This window comes from Ursus maritimus, unplaced genomic scaffold, assembly GCF_017311325.1.
Source record: "Ursus maritimus isolate PB19 unplaced genomic scaffold, ASM1731132v1 scaffold_5, whole genome shotgun sequence".
NCBI classification, from domain to species: domain Eukaryota; kingdom Metazoa; phylum Chordata; class Mammalia; order Carnivora; family Ursidae; genus Ursus; species Ursus maritimus.
Window position 1 is genome coordinate 57,586,290 of NW_024426663.1, and position 22,964 is coordinate 57,609,253.

The 22,964-nt window shown below is 50.7% G+C and overlaps 2 protein-coding genes across 2 annotated transcripts in view; one reads left to right on the forward strand and one right to left on the reverse strand.

Moving 5' to 3' along the window:
* Positions 1 to 22,964, reverse strand: part of LOC121100748 — a 192,275-nt gene that overhangs the window by 78,860 nt on the left and 90,451 nt on the right. The window lies entirely within an intron of this gene.
* CXCL14 (C-X-C motif chemokine ligand 14) lies at positions 1,798 to 9,797 on the forward strand. Its single transcript, XM_008691735.2, has 4 exons — positions 1,798 to 2,017; positions 2,180 to 2,285; positions 5,974 to 6,087; positions 8,624 to 9,797. Exons 1-4 carry the CDS (start codon positions 1,954 to 1,956, stop codon positions 8,637 to 8,639), a joined length of 300 nt encoding a protein of 99 aa, XP_008689957.2. The 5' UTR covers positions 1,798 to 1,953; the 3' UTR covers positions 8,640 to 9,797.

Here is a 22,964-nt window from a genome sequence, read left to right on the forward strand (position 1 = left end):
CAACACTGTTGGCATCTTGGTGTAGACCTCTGAGTGGGTGGAAGTGTGTTTTTTTATGTTTTCTTCTGCTTGTGTTTTCTGATTTTTCTGTAACAAATGTTTTGGTTTTGTACTAAGAAAAAAATTTCAGAAGATTAAAAATTTTAAAAATTAATGTTAATGCCAAAAAATCACTCCCTTGCACTCTTCTTCTGCATAAACCCAATGTCCAGCTGTTGGCCTTGCTTTAAGTATAGCTACAACCGCATGCATAGGACTCAGGAAATGGCCTGAAGCCAGCTCACGAGCTCTGCAGGCTCTTCATGGCCAAGCATCCTCTCAAGGCAGCCAAGGTCTCAAACTGGGAAGAGACAGTACACATTTTCCTATTCTGCCCCCAGCATCCTGCCTTCCCCATCCCCCCAGGACCCTCTCTGGGTATTTGCACCCCTAGAGGGTTTCTGAGCTGACAGCACAGAGCTGTGTGAGCTGGAAGAACCTGGCAGCTTCTGCCCTGGCTTCAGCTCTGGCCTGGGAGCCAAGCCCAGGGACACTTGGAGCCTGAGATGCTCCATCCCCTGTCACTGGGTCTAAGAAGGAAGCACTTCACGAAGTGCCTGAGGGAGACAGGACAGCACAGAGACTGGAACCCCAGTTCTGCAGTCACATAGACCAGGGCCCCTCCTGGCCCAGCCACCTGCTTCCTGGCCACATGATCTTAAGCAAGTTATTTCTTCTGAGCCTGTTTCCATGCTCGTCAAATAAAGAATTAAAATACCAACTTAGAAAAGGTCTTATAAGAATCAAAAGAATACATCTTAAAATACATCCTATAATGATACCAGTGAGTAACCTTTCCTGGGCACCAACTATGGGTCAGACACTCTGTTGAACACTTTCTATGTCTGATCTCACACAGCTCTCACAGCCACCCTACGACAGGCACAGGAGACAAAACAAAGGCTTAGAGTAGTTAAGTCACTTGCACTCATAAGTACTGTAGCGGGAATTTCTGTTGCCATGCCTTGGCCCACGCCACTCCACCGCAGAGCTTGGCATATGTGGGGAACACCGACTTTGTCCACTGCCGTGTCTCCCTGCTGGGCAGAGGCTTTGGAGAATTGTATGACCATGAGGAACCCCTGGCTGCTTCTCCCCACTCTGCAGGCAGCTCCCACTGCCACACACCACTTTAGTAAGCCTTCCTCTCAGAGGGACCAAATCTCCCTCACACACACCGTTGGAGGCAGCCCCCTGGCCACAGGCAATAGCTTTGCTGCTGTACACCCTATGGCAACCTCCCGCCAGACCTGGCCTTGTGCTCTGGCCACCAAGGCTGCTGGCCCAACAAGGACAACTCACGCCCTAGGAGTCAGGCCTGCTGGCACCCACACCTGGCACCTGCTCCAAAACCCTTTCAGTTCTCAGAAGGTCTGGGCCTCGGGCCTGGGTCCCTCAGCGGAGGTCGGGCTGGCCAGAGGGAACCACGCGAAGCAGAAAAGCAGTACTCTTAAGCAGCCTCTCAAGTGTCCGGTACAGCCCAGGGACCGGCGGTGTGCGCCGGCTGGCGTCCGGGTGTGCAAGTGTGCGTAGAAGTGAGAGGGCAGCGGGTGTGAGTGTGCCTGTGCGCGCGTGGCTCTGAGTGAGCGCCGCTGTGATCACGGGCCCGGGGCGGGGAAGGTCTCCTCCCCCCACCTCGTTGAGAAATCTCAGTGAGTCACCGAGTGGTTCTGCATATTAATGAGCTCGCTGCGGCGAGGGCAGGAGCGGATTTAAAAGAGGCCCCGGCGGGAGGAGGGAGGCTGCGGAGAGAGTGCGGAGCCGAGCGCAGAAGCGCAGCGCGACAGCCGAGGCACCCACCGACGGGCGCAGCGGGAGCGAGCGGAGCCGGGAAGCGCGCTCCGGGCAGAGAGAGCCGAGCCGGCCGGGCGCCCTCCCCATTCCCTGCTCCCGCGCCGCGCCCCTCCGGCCAGCATGAGACTCCTATCGGCCGCGCTGCTCCTGCTGCTCCTGGCGCTGTGTGCCGCACGCGTGGACGGTGAGTGCCGGAGAGGTCCCTCGTCGCCGTCCCGTCCTGGGACACCCAGGCGCCAACTGCTGGGCTTCCTGGGACCCTGGAGGTTCTGGGTGGGCACCGAGGGAGGTCGGGGGCAGGAGACCCCGCACGCAGCTGAAGGGCACCCCGCGCTCTCTCTTGCAGGGTCCAAATGCAAGTGCTCGCGAAAGGGGCCCAAGATTCGCTACAGCGACGTGAAGAAGCTGGAAATGAAGCCAAAGTACCCGCACTGCGAGGAGAAGATGGTTATGTGAGTTCTGGCTTCTCACCGGGAGCGTGCGCGCGGCTCTTAACCCGGTGCTGGGGCACAGCATGGGGCTGGATTGGGCGGGCTAACAAACATTCCTCTGTGCCTCTGGCAAGGCCGTGGACCAGCCTTTGTAATTGCCCAGTGAGTCCTTGGGACGCTGGCGCGACAGTGTGAAGAGTTTGGAAAGAGGGTCACTGTCCCGCGCTCTGGGAGTTCACCCTTGCTAAGATTCAAATGCGCTGCCTAGGTGCTTGCACTGCCCATCTTTCTGGGGTGATCAAGGGTTAAATGGCTCCCCTTGTGCCAACTTTAGAAAATCCGGATTGAAAGCACTCAAAACACACCCAGAACTGTTGAACTTGCACCCAAACTGGGAGGCGTGCTGCTTTCCTGTTACCGGAGAGAGAATAAAAACAAATGTCTCTTAGTCCTCAGACCCTCCTTTCAGAACCTTTTTCCAATCAGGGGACCACAGACGGCCAGTTTTTGGCTTCTACCAATATCATTTTGAATCTGATCCTTGATCTTCCACACCTGCTATACTCTTGTGGGTCCCTGAGCCTGAGCAGTGCTATGCGAAGTGTTCTTCTGGGGTTAACGTGCCATGCGGCTGGAGCCCTGCTTGGTGGGGATGCGAGGAATATTTTAAAAACTGGGGCAGAGTGAGAGAACACTGAGTTTCCTTGCTCCTCTGCCTTCCCAATTAACCACTTGAGTCCAGCACCACTGTTTCCCCATCAATACGCACTTGGCCAGGAAGGAAGCCCTTGGCAAAGCAGCTACCAAATATCTGCCATGGACCATTGGCCCCTCTTCCCCTCCCCCAGCAACAGGACACACTTTATTCTCAGTCTGGGCAAGTGCCTTCTGTCTGCTGGACCTGCTGGCCCAAAGGCCTCCACACAGTGTATGCAAAGGCAGCCCCACCTCCCACTGCCACCTGGGGGCTGCACAGTCAGGCTCAAGTTAGGGGAATTTGCAAAGCCATCAGGCTTGAGCTGAACCCCACTGCCTTCCCACCCGGGCACCTAAATTAACCTCCTGTCCCTGCGCCTTGCCTTGCAAACCCAAGTCCAGAAAAACTGCTGGAAAATCCTCTTTGGTGAGGGCCAGGGTTCCCACAAGCTGTGGAAGGAGCTACAAGCCCCCCATGGTTCCCAGCTTGGGGGCCGCAGATGACAGGGACACTGAAAATTAAGTCCGCACTCCTCTAAGTGCTGAAAACCACCCCATACCCCAAGGCAAGGTGCCAAGAGCTTGCAGGGAAGGAGAAGCAGCGTATGGGGTGCAGAGCCATCTCAAAAGGACAGAACCCTCAATAAACAGGCTTACTCTTTTTCCTGGCAAAACTTTTCAGAATAGAGAGGAAACTGACAGCAGCGGGCAGGTACGAGAAGGCTTTATGCAGCCCTGTGAAAACTTGGGGCCTCCGGAGGTCCAAACACAGTCAGCGTCCCCTAAACCTTCACCCACACCCACATCCCCCATCCCCAAAGGGCTAAATGTCCTCTCCCGTCTCAAGCTCCAAGAATCTTTAGATCAGATGAGGGGCCAGCACTTTTTGCCAAAGCAGGTTTTCAGTCACAAAAGCTGAACAAAAGGAAGTTTTCCAGCTCACCCTGAGTCACCCAGAAATCTCTGATGAAGCTGGGGGTGGGGTGGGGAGGGCAGTCAGCTTTGCAAGTGGGAGTTCTTGCACCAGGAGACTCCAGATTTTAAAAGGGCAATTTGTGTCATCTGTCCGCTGAACTCTTGCCAAAACCCTCAGCACCTAGAACCACTGAGGAGAGGCGACGAAGGACCCAGAATTCCTGAGTAACTGCTGGGAACAGAAATCCTCATTTCTTCACCCCCACAACCAATTTTCATAGTCCCAGTATTGTGACAAGCATTTGAGGACTGTGGTGGAGGGTCAAGTGTCCTGCCCTGCTGCCCCTCCCCTCAGGACTGGGGATCCTCAGCCTGTACAGTGACCTAAGTGAGGCAGGGATTTTCATCAGGCTTCGCCACATTCTTTCATTCCGAAGCAGTATTGTAGGCAGAGACAGTGGGCTAAATTCCCGCAGAGTGACCATGGTCCCACAGGGAGAAGACCGAGCACACTCCACCCTGAAGCCTGGCCCCATGCTTGAGACCTAGAAGGAGGGACAGGACCAAGGGAGCAAGTGACTGGTCGCAGGGAGGGCCAGGCAAGGCAGAGCTCAGTCCACAGACATTAGCAGAAGACCCACTCCTGCTCAAGGAAGCTGAGGCTGTGGTGGGGGCCTTGGAAACTAAGAGCACAGAGAAGGGAAGTGAACAAGTTGCCCAGAAATATTCTGCCCCCACACTGATGGCAAGATTTTATTCTTTTCTCCCTGTCAACTGGGATATTTGGTTCATGGTGGCCCTGCTCCCGCCTAGAACTTGGCCCTTGTGCCCTGACACTTTACCTTTGGGAACCTGCGGGGCCCTAGCTGACCTCTCTCCTTCCCTTCCTGCTCTTCCCATTCCAGCTTCCAACTGCCCCTCTTTGGCCCTGCAGCTCATTCCCCAGCACCCAGTCCACTACCATCCCTTGCTCGTGCTATGACCTCTCAGGGAATGGCCCCTCTCACCTTCCATTTTTTCAGGTCCCCTACGTGGTTCCTCATTCTGGAACACCATCCTTACTCCCCCCCGCCCCCAGAAGCTTCCTCCTAAATCCTGTCGCCCTAGCGCAGCGCTGGCTGAGAGGGGCTTAGAGGTTCAAGCAGCAGTCCTGGCTCCCCGTCCAGGCTGGAGCTCACACACTAAGGCTTCTCCTTCTCCCCAGCCATCCCATCTTCCATGACAAATACTAATGACAGTAACTCTTCCCTGTGCATCTACCAGGTGCTAGGCATTCTCCATAGATTATATCATCTCATCACCCAATAACCCTAAGAGCTATGTCCTATTATCAGACCCATTTTACAGATGGGCAAACTTATTCAGAGAGTTTACCCAAGGTCCACAGACAGACCTGGGATTCATACTCTGTATGATGGCACCTGCTTCTCTGCCACATGGCTAGGGCCTCCACTGGGTTGGAACACTGGCTGACAGAGGCCTGAAGGGAGGTCTTATTTTCCTGCTGGAGGCTGAGACACCAGGGACTTCATAGTCAGGAATCAAAATGGGCTTCAAGGCCAGTAAGACTTAACTTCAAGATCTGCAATGCCTGGCCCTGAGGCAATCTTCAGAGGATCAAGTGGAACTGGGGTTTGAAGGGTCAGACAGAGATCACCACATGTACACAGCATGTCTAAGTTCCACCTTGAGCTCATCATATCTAAGGAAAGAGGTCTTAGCATGTGCACCTGGCTGGCATTAGCTCTCTCCACCTCTCCATCCCCAGGTTCAGAGCAGCTGGAAGAGTTCCCTGAGCTTTGTTCTCCAAGGGAGGCATAAGCCCTGTAAACAACAGCCTCATGGGGGTAGACACGGGGTCGGGGTACTATCCCAGACTCTAAGGGCTCCAGGGGAAAAGTGAGAGCCTAAGGGGACACCCAGGAACTTTCAAAGAGCCAGCCAGGCAGTGGGCACATGGGCACGCTCCCATGAAAGGAGGGAGGAGGCCACAGTCTCTCAGTGTCCTGACGGGGATGGACTAGAGCCCCCCACAGGCCACACTGAGGGGCTGCCATTCAGGCCGCTCAATCCTCCGCCGCATGCTGCTCCATTTCAGCATCACCACCAAGAGCGTGTCCAGGTACCGGGGTCAGGAGCACTGCCTGCACCCCAAGCTGCAGAGCACCAAGCGGTTCATCAAGTGGTACAATGCCTGGAACGAGAAGCGCAGGTATGGCCCACCTCCTCGCACCTTCCTCCCCACCTTCCCCCCACTCCAGATCCTAGACGCCAGCCAGCTCATCGAGCCCCATTTATTGGGTGAACACCTGCCACAGTAGCCACAGCAAGCAGATACCCAGCCCTGCTTACAGAACGCCACGGGGTAAGGAATTCACCACTTCGCAAAGCAGGTGACTGCTCTCTTGGACAATTGTAAGCATCAAAAATGTATCCTTTTGTGAACTAAAGTTTGCACCATGCTAATGTTTTAAGTTGTAGTCTTAATTCCTCTTCTTTTCAAAGTAACTTAAGGTCTCCGATCTTCTGTTTCCCTCTGTCAAATGAATGAGCAAGCACCTGGCGTGGCTCTCTGTGATTCTTGTGTGGTAAAACATGACCACTGAAGTAACTGGGTTTATTAACTGTAACACTGGGTACAACACCACAATTTGATGAGGACAATTCCTTGCCAGCAACACTCCCTCCCCTCAAGGTGCCGCATGCCCCCTACTTGCCCAGAAAGCTAATGGACTCCCTCCCATGCAGGTGCAGGGGGGGACCTTTAAAATGACCTTGACCCTTTAAAATCAGAGCCACTCTTAATCTCAGAGGCCAGTAGTAGCCAGATGATCAGAGCCATGAACCAGACCCCTGTCCTCTCTGGGCTCTGTTTCTCCATCATCAGAAAATGATTTTCCATCTCTAATCTCCTGGGGTCCCATGTCTGGAAAGTTCCTGGTTTCCTCATACCACATACAAGAGAGCCTGTCCCAGAGCATACCCACTCCTCACACACTCAGGGCCTGTCTACACCTGTACCTACACAGCATGTTCAGAGAAGGGCTTGCATACACACACACAGAGGGGACTCCCTCAAGAGCTGGTGCCAGCACCTCATCCTGCAGAGGGGAAACTGAGGCTAAGTGGAGATGGGGAGTAACTTCCCTGGGAGCACATGGCAGGGAGCCAGGCCTCCCAGGGTCACCCTGCGTATAGCGGGTGCCTGAGCCACCCCTCCCATTGTCCTACCCAGCCCTTCCACCCTCAGCTCAGCCCATGACCAGCTCTCCCATGGCAGACACTTGGGCCCAACCCCAGTTCGTGAGCCTTCTGTGCTGCCTCCAAAACTGCCTCATCTGCAGCGGCTTGAAATAGAAACTGATGAGAGTGAGAGATTATTTTCTATAAATCTAATGGGAATGAAGCCCTCCTTCTGGTCAGGGCAGGTGGCTCACGTGGCAAAAGCAGGACCTGCCCTGTCCACTGCCACTCTCCAGGCCCTGCGTCATCAAAGTGGAACGAGGCTAACCTCAGGGTCAGTCCAGGGAGGGGTTGAGAACATCTCCACCAGACTGCTGGCAAACATTCAGGTGGTTTGCACACTTTGTCCCTCAGCCCTCCACCTGGGCGCCAGCTCTGACGAAGAGGAAGCAGGCATGGGACAATGTCACTCTGTTTTTATTTCTGCAAATTCCAATGATGAGAGCATCTCTGTTACCAGGCCTCACGTCACTTCATTACAAAATGAGCTCGTCCTCTTTCTGGGGAAAGCCCAGGGCATCCTGGGAGAGGAAGGGGGCAATCCCTTGCCCTCCCCCTGTAAAAGGTTGAAAATGTCTCCATGAATGTACAATGGAGAGATAGGAACTTATCTCGAAGTCCTCTTTGGAGAGACAGCGAGAGAAAGCTAAACGTAGTGTAGAGGAAGGAGAAGCGAGCCGGGCAGCGCAGGCCTGCGGAGACAGACTAGCAGCTCCGCATCTCAGAGCCCAAGCTGCCTGCTGCCATGGGAAGCAGCAGCATCAGGCAGAGCACAATTTGGTGGTCTTACTCAAAAATCAGCAATGAGGCAGAGGAATCGGCGGGCTGTCTGAGTATGAAGCATGGCCCTGGAACAGCCATGGGGCAGAAGAGAAGGGACTTAAGTACCTAAAGAGAGACAGTCTGAGGGGTGAGGAGGAAAGGTCAGCTTGGGAATGCACAGGCCCCACAATCACTAGAGGAAGTGACCTTGAGCCACAGGCCTCCCCGACAGCCCCGGCCCCAGCCCGACCACCACCCTTCAGTCTTCAGGCAGCAGCTTCTAGAACGAGCATTTTTCTGGAAGACACACATTCTCTGGGCAAAGTACAAAGAAAGATGCCATCCTAAGTTGAAGGACGGGACGCCTGTCCTCCCCTGTCGCATCCCTGCTCACGCTGGAGACAGACCTCATTCCCACCACTGACATTCAGCGTTCATTGGGCAAATCTGAAGTCCCCTGTGCCTCAGTTTCCTCACATAGAGAGAGGGTTTGCTCCACGGGGCTTTGAGGATTGCAGAGGTGGAGGCTGTTGAGAACGCACAAAACCAGATTAGGGTAAGGTTTTGTGGTCCAAGTGATGACTTCCTCTGAGGTGTTCCCCACCCCCACCCCCACTTCTCCCAAGTTCCAGCATTCCTGGGAGGGGCACTCATAAAGACAAGGATGAAGCAGCTTAGCCACTGGCCTGTGGAACACCTATGTCACATCCTGAGCCACTTACATGGGTGTTTTCTTTTCCTAGGGTCTACGAAGAGTAGGGCGAAAAATCCCGCATGGGAAAACTTCACACCAGCTGGGAGACAAGCAAAGGACTCTGCAGATTAAAAACAAAACAACAACAAAAAAAAAACCTTTCCTCTCTCACAGGCATAAGACACAAATTATATATTGTTACAAAGCACTTTTTACCAAGGGTCAATTTTTACATTTTATAGCTGTGTGCGGAAGGCTTCCAGATGTGAGACCCTTCTCTCTTGTGCTCCAGACTTTATCACACACTGCTTTTTATCGAAAAGGGGGAAACTCATGCCTTTCCTTTGTAAAAAAAAGAAAATGATTTTTTGTATTTGTCCAGACATCACTACATCTGAGCTTTATAAGCGCCTGGGAGAAACACAGAGCTTGGTTGAAACATTTCATAGCAGCATTGCTCCGTTGCTAATGCTGGAAGCTTCCGCTCAGAGGTCCTGGCGCCTCCACACAGCTGCCACGGGCTCTCCTGGGCTCATGGTTGGTCACAGCCTCAGGGGGACTCCATGGTGGCCCCTGTCACTGGGCAAGCAGAAACCAATCTCTCTGTATTTGTTCTTTGTGGAACCTTAGTTTGGCTGCCAGAGAAATGTGCTTCATTCTCCCCCTGGTTTATTTTTACATACTCTAGGAAACATTTCCAAGATTCTGGGATGGCAAAGCATAGGGTCCTTAAGGAATGGGTTGGGTCTTCTCTCCTTGTGAAAGGTTCGCTGCTTCAGTATTGAATGCTCTGGAAGCACGTGAAGTTCCCAACACTGTTAGCAAAACTTGACGGGAAAACTTAAAAATACACCCAGACTTGCACAAGGCCCAGCTACAGACACACATTCTATCCATGATGGAGAACCTTCAAAGCATGTTTCTTTTCCTCCTTGCAATAGAACAGGCAGGACAGAAGCATTCCGTCTGTGATTCCCCATGTAATTCTTCAATATTAAACAGTGCAGTCCTCTTTTGAAAACTAAGATGACCACGTGCCCTTTCCTTTGTAAATATACTCTTAAGAATGCCCCCTCCACACACTGCCCCTTCAGTATACGCCTCATTGTACTGCTGTGTCCTATGCTATGCACATGTCAGAAACCATTAGCGTTGCATGCAGGTTTCATATTCTTTCTAAGACAAAAAGAAAAGTAATAAAATATATTTGAAATGTACCAAAATCCTAGACTACTGCATTTTTTTCTATTCAGTGAGGCCAGGATGACAATCAAATGTTTACCACATTGTGAATAAACAGGGACAAATGCATTGGGAAGGAAGGAAACCTGGCGTCTCCCAAATACCTCTCAATTTTGTCACCTTTGTGGAGCACAGAAAACTAAAAAACAGAAAGCTAGGTCTTCAAGGGTAGGTTCATCAGAATAACCAGGTCCGTACATACAGAACTAGAGGGTCCCCATTTAGGGAAGATAGTAGATGGAGGATCAGTCAAGATCCGTGTGGCCCAGGGCCCCATGATTCCAATGGGGTTCAGGGAGAGGTGGAAAGTGCCCACCAGAAGGCTGTGGGGCTCCGGAGCCAGGCTCTCTGGGAGCCACAGCCAGAGAAAGGTGGAGGCCCTCTTTCTGTTTCTGCAAGATGGGGGTGATGAGCACACACCTCATGGCACTTCTGGGGACTGCAGGACACCAGGGCGTGATGAACACTTGGTAAATGTCAGCATCCTTAATATTCAAAAGACCAGGCCACTCTGGACTTGGCACAAACCACCCACAGCCCTACATTCCCCTGTATCCAAGTCAGCCAGGCCTTAAAATAGACCTCTCTGTGCCCATCTGTGTCCCCCACATGCCACAGGACTGCCTAAAGGGACAGCCTCCACTGTCTGCACTTTTTGTGCATTACCCTAGAACCAGGAGCCAGCCACCCATGTGCACGTCACTTCTGAGGATGGTTTCCTGACGTGCGCAGCTGCCTCTGCCAACACTTACAGGGACACACAGCAAATACGCTGCCCCGGCATGTCTTCAGCAGAATGCTACAGTAGACGCTTTCCACCGTGGCCTCATCTCCGGGCAATGCCAAGTTATACCACAGGTATTCCTGAGGAAACCGAGGATCAGAGAGGTTAAGAAAATTGCCCAAGGTCACTCATCACACTGCTCTAGTAGCTGAGCCTGACGGTCTTTCTGCTGAGGGGAGCAGGAGAGAGTGGGCCAGGGCCACTGTGAACGCCGGGGCTTGGTTCTGCCTTTTCCTTCATTGCAGAGAAAGAAGGAAGACTGGATAGGGAAGTCCAGACACCAACAGGCAGAACAAAGCAAGAGCGCCCCAGTGGGAGGGCACATACTGGACAGGGGCGAGCAGAGGCCAGGCCTCTCTCCCTGGGAGCCCTGAACCCTGCCCGGCCCCAGATCAGCACACCATGGGGGCTCACGAGGGAGGGCCGCTGTAAGGAAGTCGGCTGAAGGACCCCCCCCCCCACCTCCAGCCTGAGAACATAAAGGCATGACAGCATGGGGCCAGGGGGTACAGGGTTCTCTGTGCTGCTCCCTGAGTTTCAGGCTTCACCTTCCACTCATTCTAAACACACCACACACACATGTCCTCCCCTTGCTCTCTCTATCCCATCTGTGGTTCCAATACCAGCACCTCCTCTCCAGGCCTGCTGGCTCAGGTTTCCCCTCGGTTCTCTGACCTCCCAAGGCACAGAATGGATTCTTAGCAACAGTAGCAATGTTCCTTTACAGTGTCAGGCAGGGAGCTGGGCACTTGCTCTACCTGTACCCAGCCAGCCATGCTGGGCTGCAGGTATCCAGACAAGTTCAGAAGTTTGTTTAGGAGACAGTCGGTAGGGGGAGAAGCGGACTTCAAAACCTGGCCCATCAGGGAGCAGGAGTGGAGATTTTGTGTAAATGTCTCATCTCCTACAGAGACTGTGTGTCCCTGGAGAACAAAGACTGGGCTATGTTTCCTAGATGACTTAGACCCTGTCCTCCAACAGACAAGTATTAGCCAGACCACTAAGAACAGGCTTTCAGCCCCAACACTTCACTAAACACCAAACGAGGATCTTCAGGTGCCAGAAACCATGCTCTGCTGCAGGGAAGATGCCCTTTTCCCTCTTACAGAGCCGTTGCCCATCCTTCTTCTCCTTGGGGCTTCCCAGCAGCCCAATGAGGTGTCCACCCACCACAATCCAGAAAGGACAGTAACTCTAGTGCCGCAAAGCAAGGCCGGGCTGCCTTTCCAAGTGGCTCTCCCGGGCCTCGCTGCAGAGGCAGGCAGGTGCACGGGGGCACACGGGGCAGCCCAGGCCCCCATGCAGGCTCCACCCTCAGAGCCACCGCTTCCTCGCAGATGCGCATGCTTCAGGATTCAAATGTCACGCCACTGACCCCCTCCCCACCCCACTCTTCCCAAAGGCCTGCCCTGAGCCGGCCGCAGCACTGCACCAGGCTTGACACCAGGATGTTCATGTCCTCAGAGGGCTCTGGCCCAACTCTGCTGCACATTTGCTCTGCCCAGCCAAATCCTCTATCATGGTGCTTTTCCTGGTCAGCTTGGATCTTGGGTCAAGACCCGTGACATAACTGCAAGGCCTGGGGCAAAATAAAGATGCAGGGTCCTCTACTCAAAAACTAAGAATGTCAAGATGGGCAGAGCAGAACATCAAACCTCAGCACAGGGTTCCGTGCAACTCACACGCTGCACGCCCATGGAGCCAGCCCTCTACCTCGGGTAGCAACCCTAACACCCGTCTGGACAGCTAATCTTGGCCTGGAGTTATTACATGATTTTTACTACAATTTAATAGTTTTATTTTAACTTGAACATCTAACAAGATGTGCTCCTAGAAGCCAGGGACGATGTCCTACACTTGTTTGTAAAAACCTCCCAGAACCTATGACACCACTTGTGAGGTACTCAAACGCTGTGAATTAATCTTAGTCTCAAGGAGCGCCCTGAGAACACGCTCTCTGTACCCACTTACTGAGCCACCACTATGTGCAAAGACCTGCACCAAGCACCGTGGGGAACACAGGCTTGGTCACGTGCTGTCCCGTCCTCAAGGGCAGAGTCCACCGTTCATCCACCAAGCCGCTGTCTCATTATGAAGCATTTGCTACATGTAGCACATCGTACTAGTTGCTGGGAATGACCTTTCCAGAAACTCCCAGTCTACAAGGGAGACACAGACTCAGCTGAATTTGCCCGCTGCTCTAAGCACACCACACTAGAGGCCTGCACGGCAGGCTCTAGGGCCGCTCCAAAGGGCCCAGCCTTGGAGGAAGACCCCAGACCAAGACTTCTATCATCCTGGAGAGGGCTCATGGCAAACTGCAAGTTGTTCTCAGGCAACAATAGGAAGTGCTGATTCCATCCTGGCTCTGACGTGGCTTGTGGCTCCTGTGTCCACTTGTGATGAGACAGGCCAGCAAAGACACGGAGCACCACAGCTGGAAAAGTCAGGAAGGCTTAGGGAATTCAGAGGGGCATCAGGAACACCAGCCACGCCCCAGCTGAACGTCCGGGAAACCAGCCACAGCTCCAAACTCTACCCCCCATTTCATGCATGTCTCTTCTCCTCCCTTGTCTTTGCTGGCTGTCTGGCCTACCAACGAGCCATGGCTGGGGCCAGCCTCCCCAACCTCATGGGCAAGGAAGCCAACCACAGCTTTCCTGAGCAACCTCCTATACAAGGAAGACATCATCCTGCTTTTAGGAACCTTAGGGTATTTTCCTTCCCTCCTCTTTTTGAAAAGTTGGATAGATATTCTCAGAGGTCATCAAGAAAGCAGTAAAACCCAAATTTCCTTACTTTAAAGTAACCGCTCCCAGCTTCTTCTTCACCGGACCGCTCTGATATGTGCCACCAGAGGGCAGCAAGGAGCTGGTGCCCTGCAGCCCAGGGTTCTCAGTTCCCCAAACAGAGTGAGAACAGTGACAGCGGTAAACCGGTCCAGTCAGTATAGCCTGCAAGCCAGACCCTGTCCTGAGGACCTTACCACCTCATCCCACTGAATCCTGCCAACAACCACAGCAGGGGGTTCTATCATTAGCTCCCCTTTATAGATAAGAAAGGCCCAGTGAGGTGAATCCTCTGCCCTCATTCACGAAGTTACCAGACAGCAGACAGGATTCCAAGGAGCTGTGTGTGACAGGGCTTTTGCTCCCTGAAGTACACACTGTCCCACAGTTCCTGTCGACCCCAGGCCCGCAGGAGACTGCTGTGCCCTGACCAGGAGCTTACCTCCTGTTCACTGAAGAGAGATTAATCATCCAGTCAACACGGGCCACACAGAGAGCCACCCTTAGCCAGGGTTTTCTTGAGTGTGCCTCATTCGTCTTTTGGAGGCAGAAGACTGTACCCCCCACGTGCTCCTCCCTTCTCCAGCACGGACCCCACAAAGCGAGCCCGACCACCGTGCCTTTGCTGCTCGGGCTCGTGGTTGGTAGATGCAAATTCTGCTCGAGACTTTTCCCGTAACACCGAATCACTTCAACAAGCAAGATGACTGTGCCAGCATCCAATTCGACTCAACATTTTAGCTAGAAACAAGGTGAAACCATTTTTGGTTTCAAAAAATTAATTCAAAGCTGGATTTGAAAAGAATCAGTCCCGCTTCATAATGAGAGCTGACATTGTGGGATGAGTAGTAGGCATGTCTAATTGGATGCAAATGAGACTCTCATCTCATAGTCAAAGTTATTCCCCAGAGCAAAAGGGAAGGTGAAGCAACAGGCTCTTTCTTTCAACCCATTGTTTCGTTAAAGGCAGCCCTCCAAGGAGAATCATTTCTAAATTACAAAGGCTTTTGTCCCTTCGAAACAATGGTCTGCAAAGACAGATTGGAGTTAAGTACATGCATTAGTACAGTCAAAAAAATATTATAAACCGAGAAAACGATGAGAGAAAGAATAACCTTCAGTTCCTTGATTGCTGCTAAGATACCAACCCTTCTGATTCCCTGCACTTTGAGGGGTGAAAAAGGTTTAATAAAAGCTGTAACCACCACCACAAACAGTATTTACTGAGTGCTTTCTCAACAAAGTCTTTTTGTAGTCCCATTTTACAGATGGGACAGCTTAAGGCTTAGAAAAGCTGAGTAACTTTTCCATGGTTACACAGTGGCCAAGTGGTCTTGGACAGTGTTAAATCTTTGTTTGGACACTTTCAAGTAGGGTGACCATATGTCCTGGTTTGCCTGAGACAAACCTGGTCTATCATTGTTGTCCCAGTGTTTCCTTTTGCTCTTAAAAGATCCTAGTGTGATTGATAAATTGTGATTGCTCCACTTACGGGGCCTGGCAGGACAGTCCACAGATAGATGGGATTGTGTGGTAAGCAAGCGTGGGCCCTTTGGAAGCAATGGTGCCTCTTTAACCCTGAAGAGCACCCTACAGAATCTTCCTGGGCAATCTCCTGGTTTCTCCTGTTCTACCCTGGCTTGCCTCCTCTGCTAAATAAAAGTTGGAGCTCGCGCCCATGGACTGTTCTCCGGGGAGCAGGCACATGGTACTCCGGAGACCCATCTGTTCAATAAAGACTCAAATCAAAAATCCCTAACCCCCTCTCTGTGTTCACATGAGATTCGCCAGACAATTGGGAGTATCAGATTCTGGTTTCAGGAGAACAAAATCAGCCACGCAGCTGTACTTCCCAGAGGACTGAGGAAAATCGTTCCCGACGATGCGGTTGGCATGCACTGTGAGCGGGGGATTAGCTACTTCAGAGGAGTGGTAATGGGATATGGGCCTCCGACATCCTATTCCGATGCAGGGATCCTGGGGAGGGCTGAAGCATATCAGGAAGATTGGGCAAACCCTGCAGACCCGAAAGTATGCTCCCTCTCCCCACATCGCCCCTCTGACTGCCCAGTGCCAGCTTTGGTCAAGTCTGGAGCGCTTTCCTACCACGAGGCTGCTGACTTGCTTCCTCCTCTGAGCCTGGAAGGAGCTGCAGTGAGAGACAGAGCACAGCCCCAAGACTCAGGGTATGCTGGAGCCTCAGTACGCTGAGCCACCTGGAGCATGGCAGCTCGGGGCGGGGGGGGGGGCACGTGAGTCCTTCAGGCTCACTGACTCAGCTGTCCTCCCCACGTCTAGCCCTTGGGCTGGCATCCTGCTCCTGAGACTTCAGGGTATGTCCAGCTGCTGCCCTGCCTGACCTACTCTGCCCCAGATCCTTAAGGGGTTCTCTGTAACTCTCCCCTCCCCCATCTATTCAAACAGCCCCTCATGGGATAGATCACAGAAGGCGCCCAGGCCCCAGCTCCATGTTCCAGCTCTAAGTGCCTGCAGAGCTGAGTATGCAGGCTGCGAGCCAGATGGGCCCATTCAAATCCTGGCTCCTCTCCTTAAAAGCTGAGTGGCCATGGGCAAGTGACTTAATTTCTCCCAAGCCCAACTTTATAGTTGAGCACTAAATGTCTCAACACAGAAAGTAAAAATTCAATACACAGTTACTCATTATTATTACCATCCTACCTTTAAAATTTCCAACATAACATGATATTTACCAGGCATAAAAAGGCCAGATGTGGGGGCACATATCTACTAATAAAAGAAGTTAGAACCTCGTGTGAACTTCCATACCTTGGTTCATCACTTATGAAATAGGAATAATAATAATGCTTAATCTCAAAGAATTTTTTGAAAAACACTAAAAGAGACAATTCAAGTAGAATATGTAAAACTTTGTGTGGCACATAATAGGCACACAGTAAATTGGCAGCTAATAATAACAACAATAAATTCACGTTAGTCACAAGAATGTATTTAACGATTCAGCAAAGACTCTTACATCTGGGGGAAAAATTCACCTTAAAATCTATTCTCACCTTGCACCCAGCAGCTAAACTTCTTTAAAGTTATGGATTTTTAAACTGCTTTTGGATGCTGGGCACCCCTGCCCCGAAAAGCTGACAAATGCAATGCTTCCTTCTCCCTGAAAAAAAGATCCACCAACTATTTTACAAACAACTTCAGGAGATTCTGGGATTCCCCCGAAGTCATCCTTATGATTCCTTAGATTCTATGCGAGTAATTCCTGCCTTAGACCATTCCAGATGGGGCATCTGGAGGCTGCTTGAACGCTTCTACTACCAGGAGCCCCACAACTCACAAAGCAGCTCACGCTGTGGTTGGAAAAGTACTAAAACGTTGTACAATTCTTCCCTGAACCAGGATACCACAAGATACTTTCTGAGGCCTATCTTTGGAGCAACACAAAGATAGCATGTTACCTTTATCAGGTGCCAACCCTTGGCATTTGTGGAAGGCAGGACCCGGGCCATCACATGTCCAATCCTCTCCAGGCTAACCCTGCGCATCCTCTCAGCCATTCCAGGGGACCGCTTCCAGGCCCTTTGCCATCCAGGTCGCCCTGCCCAAACCACCTCCTTCATGGCTGTGGCTCCTTTCCTCTATCGTGGACATTGTGCTTTTATGAACGTCTCCTAAATCCCAGCTACCATTCTTAGCCACCTCATCACATCCATTAGGGCAGGCATCTATCCACCTGCTCCCCAAGGCCTCTTCTTCCAAGAGCAGAGTTTTGTGCCACACACACTCCCACTCCAACCTTGTGTGGGGCCAACTGATCTTCTGAACCTAAGCCTACCACTGTACGTCTGTCCCAATTAAATTTAGCCTCGCGGATTTCGGCCCTAAACCTTTCTAGAGTGTTTGCAATTCACATTCTATCACCCAGTGTATTAATTCTGTCTCTCAGTTTTGAGATGTTTGCAAATCCCATCCAAGGTAAGGCAATCGGTAAGACTTACACATCTCCCTGTGTGAAGCTCGGGGCAAAGTGCCTTGCACATGTTCTCCTTAAATTATCACATCAATTCTGTGAACTAGGCATTGATCTATACTATCATCCCTGTTTTATAAAACACAACTCAGTCTGTTGGAGAGCCAATCGCTTGTGTAAGGCCTCCCAGGTACTGAAGAGCCAAGCCAGGATTTTGACCCAGGCCTGTCCGAGCCACACTATTTTCCACACCGAATGGCACTTTTCCTAGATACGTCCGTCTCTCCAATGAGGCTGTGGGATCTCTGACAATAGTGAATAGGTTTCGTCTTCCAATTCCCAGCCCCTGGCCAACATCTACTGCAGAATAGTTGTTTTACGACTAAAAGGAAAGCAAGGAAAGGGGTCACAGGGCTGAGCCCTAAAGTTCAGGTTCTTCTTTTAGAGCATTTACTCCACGCTGTGGAACATTGGCATACGTTGTCGTCCACACATGACCAGAAGGTTCCATGTCCCCAGCCGCCAGCATCGCGCTGGACTGTGACATCCATTCCCTCGCATCATTGGAAAGCTGACCCCGAAGAGGGGCCTCGCATCCCTCCCACACCCCCGTGCACCCGAGCCCAGCCAGGGCTCTCCCAGCGTGCCCCCACTCCTCCCGCCCCACAGCCGGCCTCCTCAGCACACGGGGCTCTGTAGAGGTGGCAGAGAGAAGGTGCAGGAAGCCACTGCCTTGAGATTTCTCAAATGTTCCTGAGGAACTCAAACACTCCTTTTCATGAGACGGACTCTGGAACGAACTCACAAACTTTCAGACCCAGGAATCAGGCCGAGGGAAAGAGGCTTAAGACAACGCCCGAACACCACCGCACTGGTGTCAAACCACGGTCCGTGTGCTGAACCGGTTCCGTCCACACAGCACCACGTTTCCATGCGCACCCCTTTCATGGCATACAACCCCTACCATGGCCTGTTCCTTCTACTACGGGCTGCAAGGTCTTAATTCTTCTGAAAACCATCAAGCAGGAGTCCCACTAAAGACATCTTTGCGGATTAACAGACGGAAAGACCCACGGAAGACCCAGCGCTCACGTGAAGGAGAAAGAGCGGGAGCGCCATCTTGTGGTGACTTCACAACTTGCAAGCCTAACTTACCCCTTCCGCGGTAACACCGTCCCAGCCTCTCCCTCTTGTCTTTGGAAGCCCCTTCCCCAGCCTGTGAAGCCTGGGGGGGTCTGTGAACCACGATGTCCATGCCCACCTGACCCCAGCGGTAGAGACGGCCCCTGACCCAGGTGGCCAGAGCCCAGCCTCGTCCTCCCGGCCCTGATTGGCTGAGACGTGGACACGTGACCCAAGAAAGCCAATCAGGGACTTCACAAGATTTACTAGGAGAAGCTGGAGCTCTTTACTCTGATCACAAGCTTATAAGGATATGGACTCAGGGCACCGCGGGTCGTGTTTGTGATTGTTTAAAGAAAACCTGCCCGAGTACAAAGCCAACACAAACGGAATCAGAGCAGAGAAATGGAGTGCCGGGACTACAGCCACATGCGTTAGCCCCTGGATCAAACTCTGCCTGAATTTGTACCCACACTCCTCAGGTATATAAGCCAACTCATTCTGGTTTTGCTTAAGCAAGAATCAAGTCTGTCACTTGTAATCAAGAGACATTACACATCTATAGAAGTAAAAGAAAAAAATTAAACCCAGTTGCAGAAAATAAATAATGCTTACATTATAATAAGGCTTCTAAAAACAAGTAACTATTAATACCAGCTCTATTAAATTCAAATGAAATAATTACACGATACAATAAATCTTAAAGCAATGGATCTCGATCTAATAGATTAAAATATAAAGTTAGCAGGAAAGACAAATCTCCACCAAAAGATCAAAAAGAAGTGATTGCTGAGTTTAACAGAACATTTTCTGAGTGTTTTGTATTGTCAAACCTCTCTTTGCAGCCTGTGTGGCAATATGGAGCTATCCTCAGGAACTCCTGTATAAACCCTTTCAGCCAATAAAGCCATTTTTAGGAGTCCATCCTGAGAAAAGAATCCCAAACAAGGAAAATAATACTTGTATGGAGATGTTCGCTGCAGCATTACTTACAACGGGTATGAATAAATAAATCACCAAATTCAAATGGTTAGGATACATGAATGTTATGTAACATCAATTCATTACATATACATAACCAGGCAACCTATTCATATGCCAACTACAGAAATATTTATTCAGGGGCACCTGGGTGGCTCAGTAAGTTAGGCATCGGACTCTTGATTTTGGCTCAGGTCACGAACTCAGGATCTTGAGATCAAGCCCCATGTCTGAGTGTGAGCCTGCTTAGGACTCTCTCTTTCTCTCTCCCTCTGCCCCTCTTCACTCCCACCCCACCCTCTTGAAAGAAAGCAAGAAAGCAAGAAAGCAAGAAAGAAAGAAAGAAAGAAAGAAAAGATTTACTCAAACACTTGCCGAACACCAGCCATGATTTACTGAGTTCTTATTGTGGGCTATGTATTATCCATCCTTCACCTCATTTCACCCTGGAACAATTGAAATGTTATGGACTTCTTTATAAACCCTCCTATAAATGCATAATCTAAGGCTTAGAGGAATTTATACCTTTCTGGTGAAAGTAACAAAGGATTTGAATCCAGGAGACCTAATACAAATTCTACACACATGCTACTTTCCATGAAGCAGGTGAGTCAATGAGAGGATCACCTGCGCTATGTGTATAGGCAGGACATGGCCTCTGTGGGAGGTACTCCGTATGTTTAGCTGTCCTTTCCAGCTCATGTTCCAGGTGGAGGCGAAGGAAAGAGCCTTTATCAGCATCTGCCAGGGGTCAGGCACTGAGCCAGGTTCTTTGTTTCCACTGTCTACATTAACCCTTGTAATGATCCCTTGGGGTGAGGGGGAGATCTCACAAAACCTTCATTTCTACAGAAGCCGAGAGAGATCCAGAGGTTTGTTCCTGGTCAGGGGCATGACCTCTTATCCACGTGTGTAACAAGAAGATGAACAGAAGAAATCAGAGAGTCGCAGCAGAGACTAAGGAGCAGGGAATGGTCTGGAGGGCTCTGAAAGTCAGGCAGAAGGATATCTATGTCACAACGCCTGGAACAGGGAGAACAACAATACTATATAAATGACTACCAGTATAGGGCTCTTACTCCAAGCCAACACTATCCATGATTTCTCACCTCATCCTAAAATCAGGCTTTCAATCCAGGCATTATTCCATTTTACAGATTAGGACTTGCAGGAAGTGGTGCCACCAGGCTACAGATAAAGACCCATTCTCTCGACACCACAGCACATGGCCTTTCTGGAGCCCGGTAATCTCCGCACCTGGACAGTTGAGTCTGTGGCACATTTCCAAACACTAGAGATGGAGAGGGGCTGGGTGGCGTACCTCACATGGCTCCTGGAGGGGTTCTGAACGGCAGCAGCATAGCTGGTGGGAGACAGCAGCCCAGCTCCCCACTAATTGTCCCTCTTTGTGGTGTTCAGTTAAGGACTCAGAAGAAACCAATCTTTGTGTCTTTTCATGGTTAAAATTCTACATAGAACAGAAACCTCAAAGCAGCCACCAAGCCAGTCTTTGTTGGGTTTCTAGGCAGTAAGGACGCTGCATCTCAACACTTAGTGCGCAGAGAGAAAGGGGCTCGGTTATTCAAAGGGGAACTCAACAAGAGCCTTTTTCTCCCAAGTCCTTGCAATTTTGGACTCACTTTTAATCCCCGGAAGAAATATTGGATCCCTTTTCTCCTCCACATCCCAACATCGTCCTTGCAAGTTCACAAACTGTCAGTGGAAGATTTTCAGGAGTTGGGCAGTCCCCACTTTCTACCCCATTCTGATAGAACCAGTTTGGTTTTCAGAACCTTGAAGCCTTCATTTTTGAAAAACATCAATACATTCAGAAACATATATATGGATATATATTTTTTTAACTCAAGTTTCTAAATACAAAGAAATATATGCATTGTAGTTTCACAAACAAGCCTCAACAGCATTCCTTCAAAATAAGGTGCCAGGCAGTGGAAGTTGGCTGAATGTGCTTGTCCTAAGAAAGCATACATACCCTTAAAAAACAGGCCAAAGGCAGGTTTAGGTACCTGGATTCTGCAAACATACCCTCGCAGGTAGGAGAGGGTCTGTTTCCAGCTTCGTGAGGAATAAACAGCTTCTAAAGGCAAATACCTCTTGCCTTCTCTGGGCCCCAAACTCCTCTATGGGCCAATTATCATCATCATCATCATCATCACCACCAAAACTATCACTTGAAGAGCAGCTAAAACGTGCGGGGCCCTCCCTGAGACAGGTGACAGACTTTATCAAATCCTCAAACTTTCTGGAGAAGAGGAATGCTTACCCCTATTCGGCAGACATGGAACCCAAAACTCAGGGATTCTGAAGAACGACACAGCCAGCAAGTGGCAAAGCCGGAATAAAGCCAAAGCTGTTGGACTCCAGGCCAAGTTCTTCCTGCCTCAACCTCCCACACCCCTGCCCCTCTCCAAACCCGGTACCCCGCTGATGAGAAGATCAACAGACCTGTAGCTTAGCCAGTGATGCCGAGCTGGGAGACTTTCCTCCTTCTCTCTGAGGCTTCCTGTTGACACACCCACACAGGCTGTTCCCATACAAATGCTCTCTGACCTCTCTCCCCAGACAAAGCAGTACTCCAGACTCTCTTCTTTCTGACTCCAGTCGGCCAACCAACTGTACGCAAAAACCCTGCTCAAGGATCCTGGGATCGAAAGGTGACAATGATTCAACCATTCTGGAGAGTAGTTTGACAAAATATTATTATCAGAAATGTCCATTCCTGGCACCCTACAAAATATCTGACCAGTACTCCTTAAATGGACGGCGCACTCAAACGGAGCAATTCAAGATGATTTAAGAAAGGTAAGTCAGTGATGTGCTGGGGCCAGCACATGAGAGTCAATGGCGACATTTTCACAATGTTTATGAGCCAGTTCCTACATTGTTGGTAAGCCTAGAACCAGCCATGGCTGGAGAGTTCACACTACAGAAACCAGGTAATGTTACAAATCAGGGCTTGGTGTGGTTTGGTTTTTCCAAGCAAGAGAGTCATTAAACATTTACCAGCACACCCCTGGAAGATTTTGTAAAAACACAGGCAAAGTTAAGGGAACTCAAGTAGGATAATACAGTCCTCAGAGGTTAGCAACTGTGGGGAGCTGTGAGCAGCCAAGCCCCAAAGGGGCAAGGAATGGTACCAAACCCAGACCGTAGCTGAAGGGGACGGCAAGGGGATGGAACCTTTGAGAGAGGCAATCCAGTAAGGCAGAAGATAGGGGAAAAAAATTTTATATATATATACCAATCTCACCCCCTTCCCACCAACCACCTCTGGCTGCTGCCTGCCATTGATAGAGTTCACCTGAAAGAAGAGCGTGTGGGAGCCTCCCCCTCCCCCTCCCCCATGAAGCCCAGAAAGATCAACTTCCAGAGCACCATCCAGAGGAATGAAAGGTAGAACATGGATCTAGAGCACCCTGTATCCAGAATAAGATGCCACCAATTGGTATCACACATACACACATTCTTTCTCTCTCTCGCTCTCTGCACAAGGACATATATG

Coding starts and splice junctions, on each gene's coding strand:
- CXCL14 (XM_008691735.2), top strand. CDS start 1,954: ATGAGACTCCTATCGGCCGCGCTGCTCCTGCTGCTCCTGGCGCTGTGT. Junction 2,018..2,179: donor GTGTGCCGCACGCGTGGACG/GTGAGTGCCGGA, acceptor TCTCTCTTGCAG/GGTCCAAATGCAAGTGCTCG. Junction 2,286..5,973: donor TGCGAGGAGAAGATGGTTAT/GTGAGTTCTGGC, acceptor GCTCCATTTCAG/CATCACCACCAAGAGCGTGT.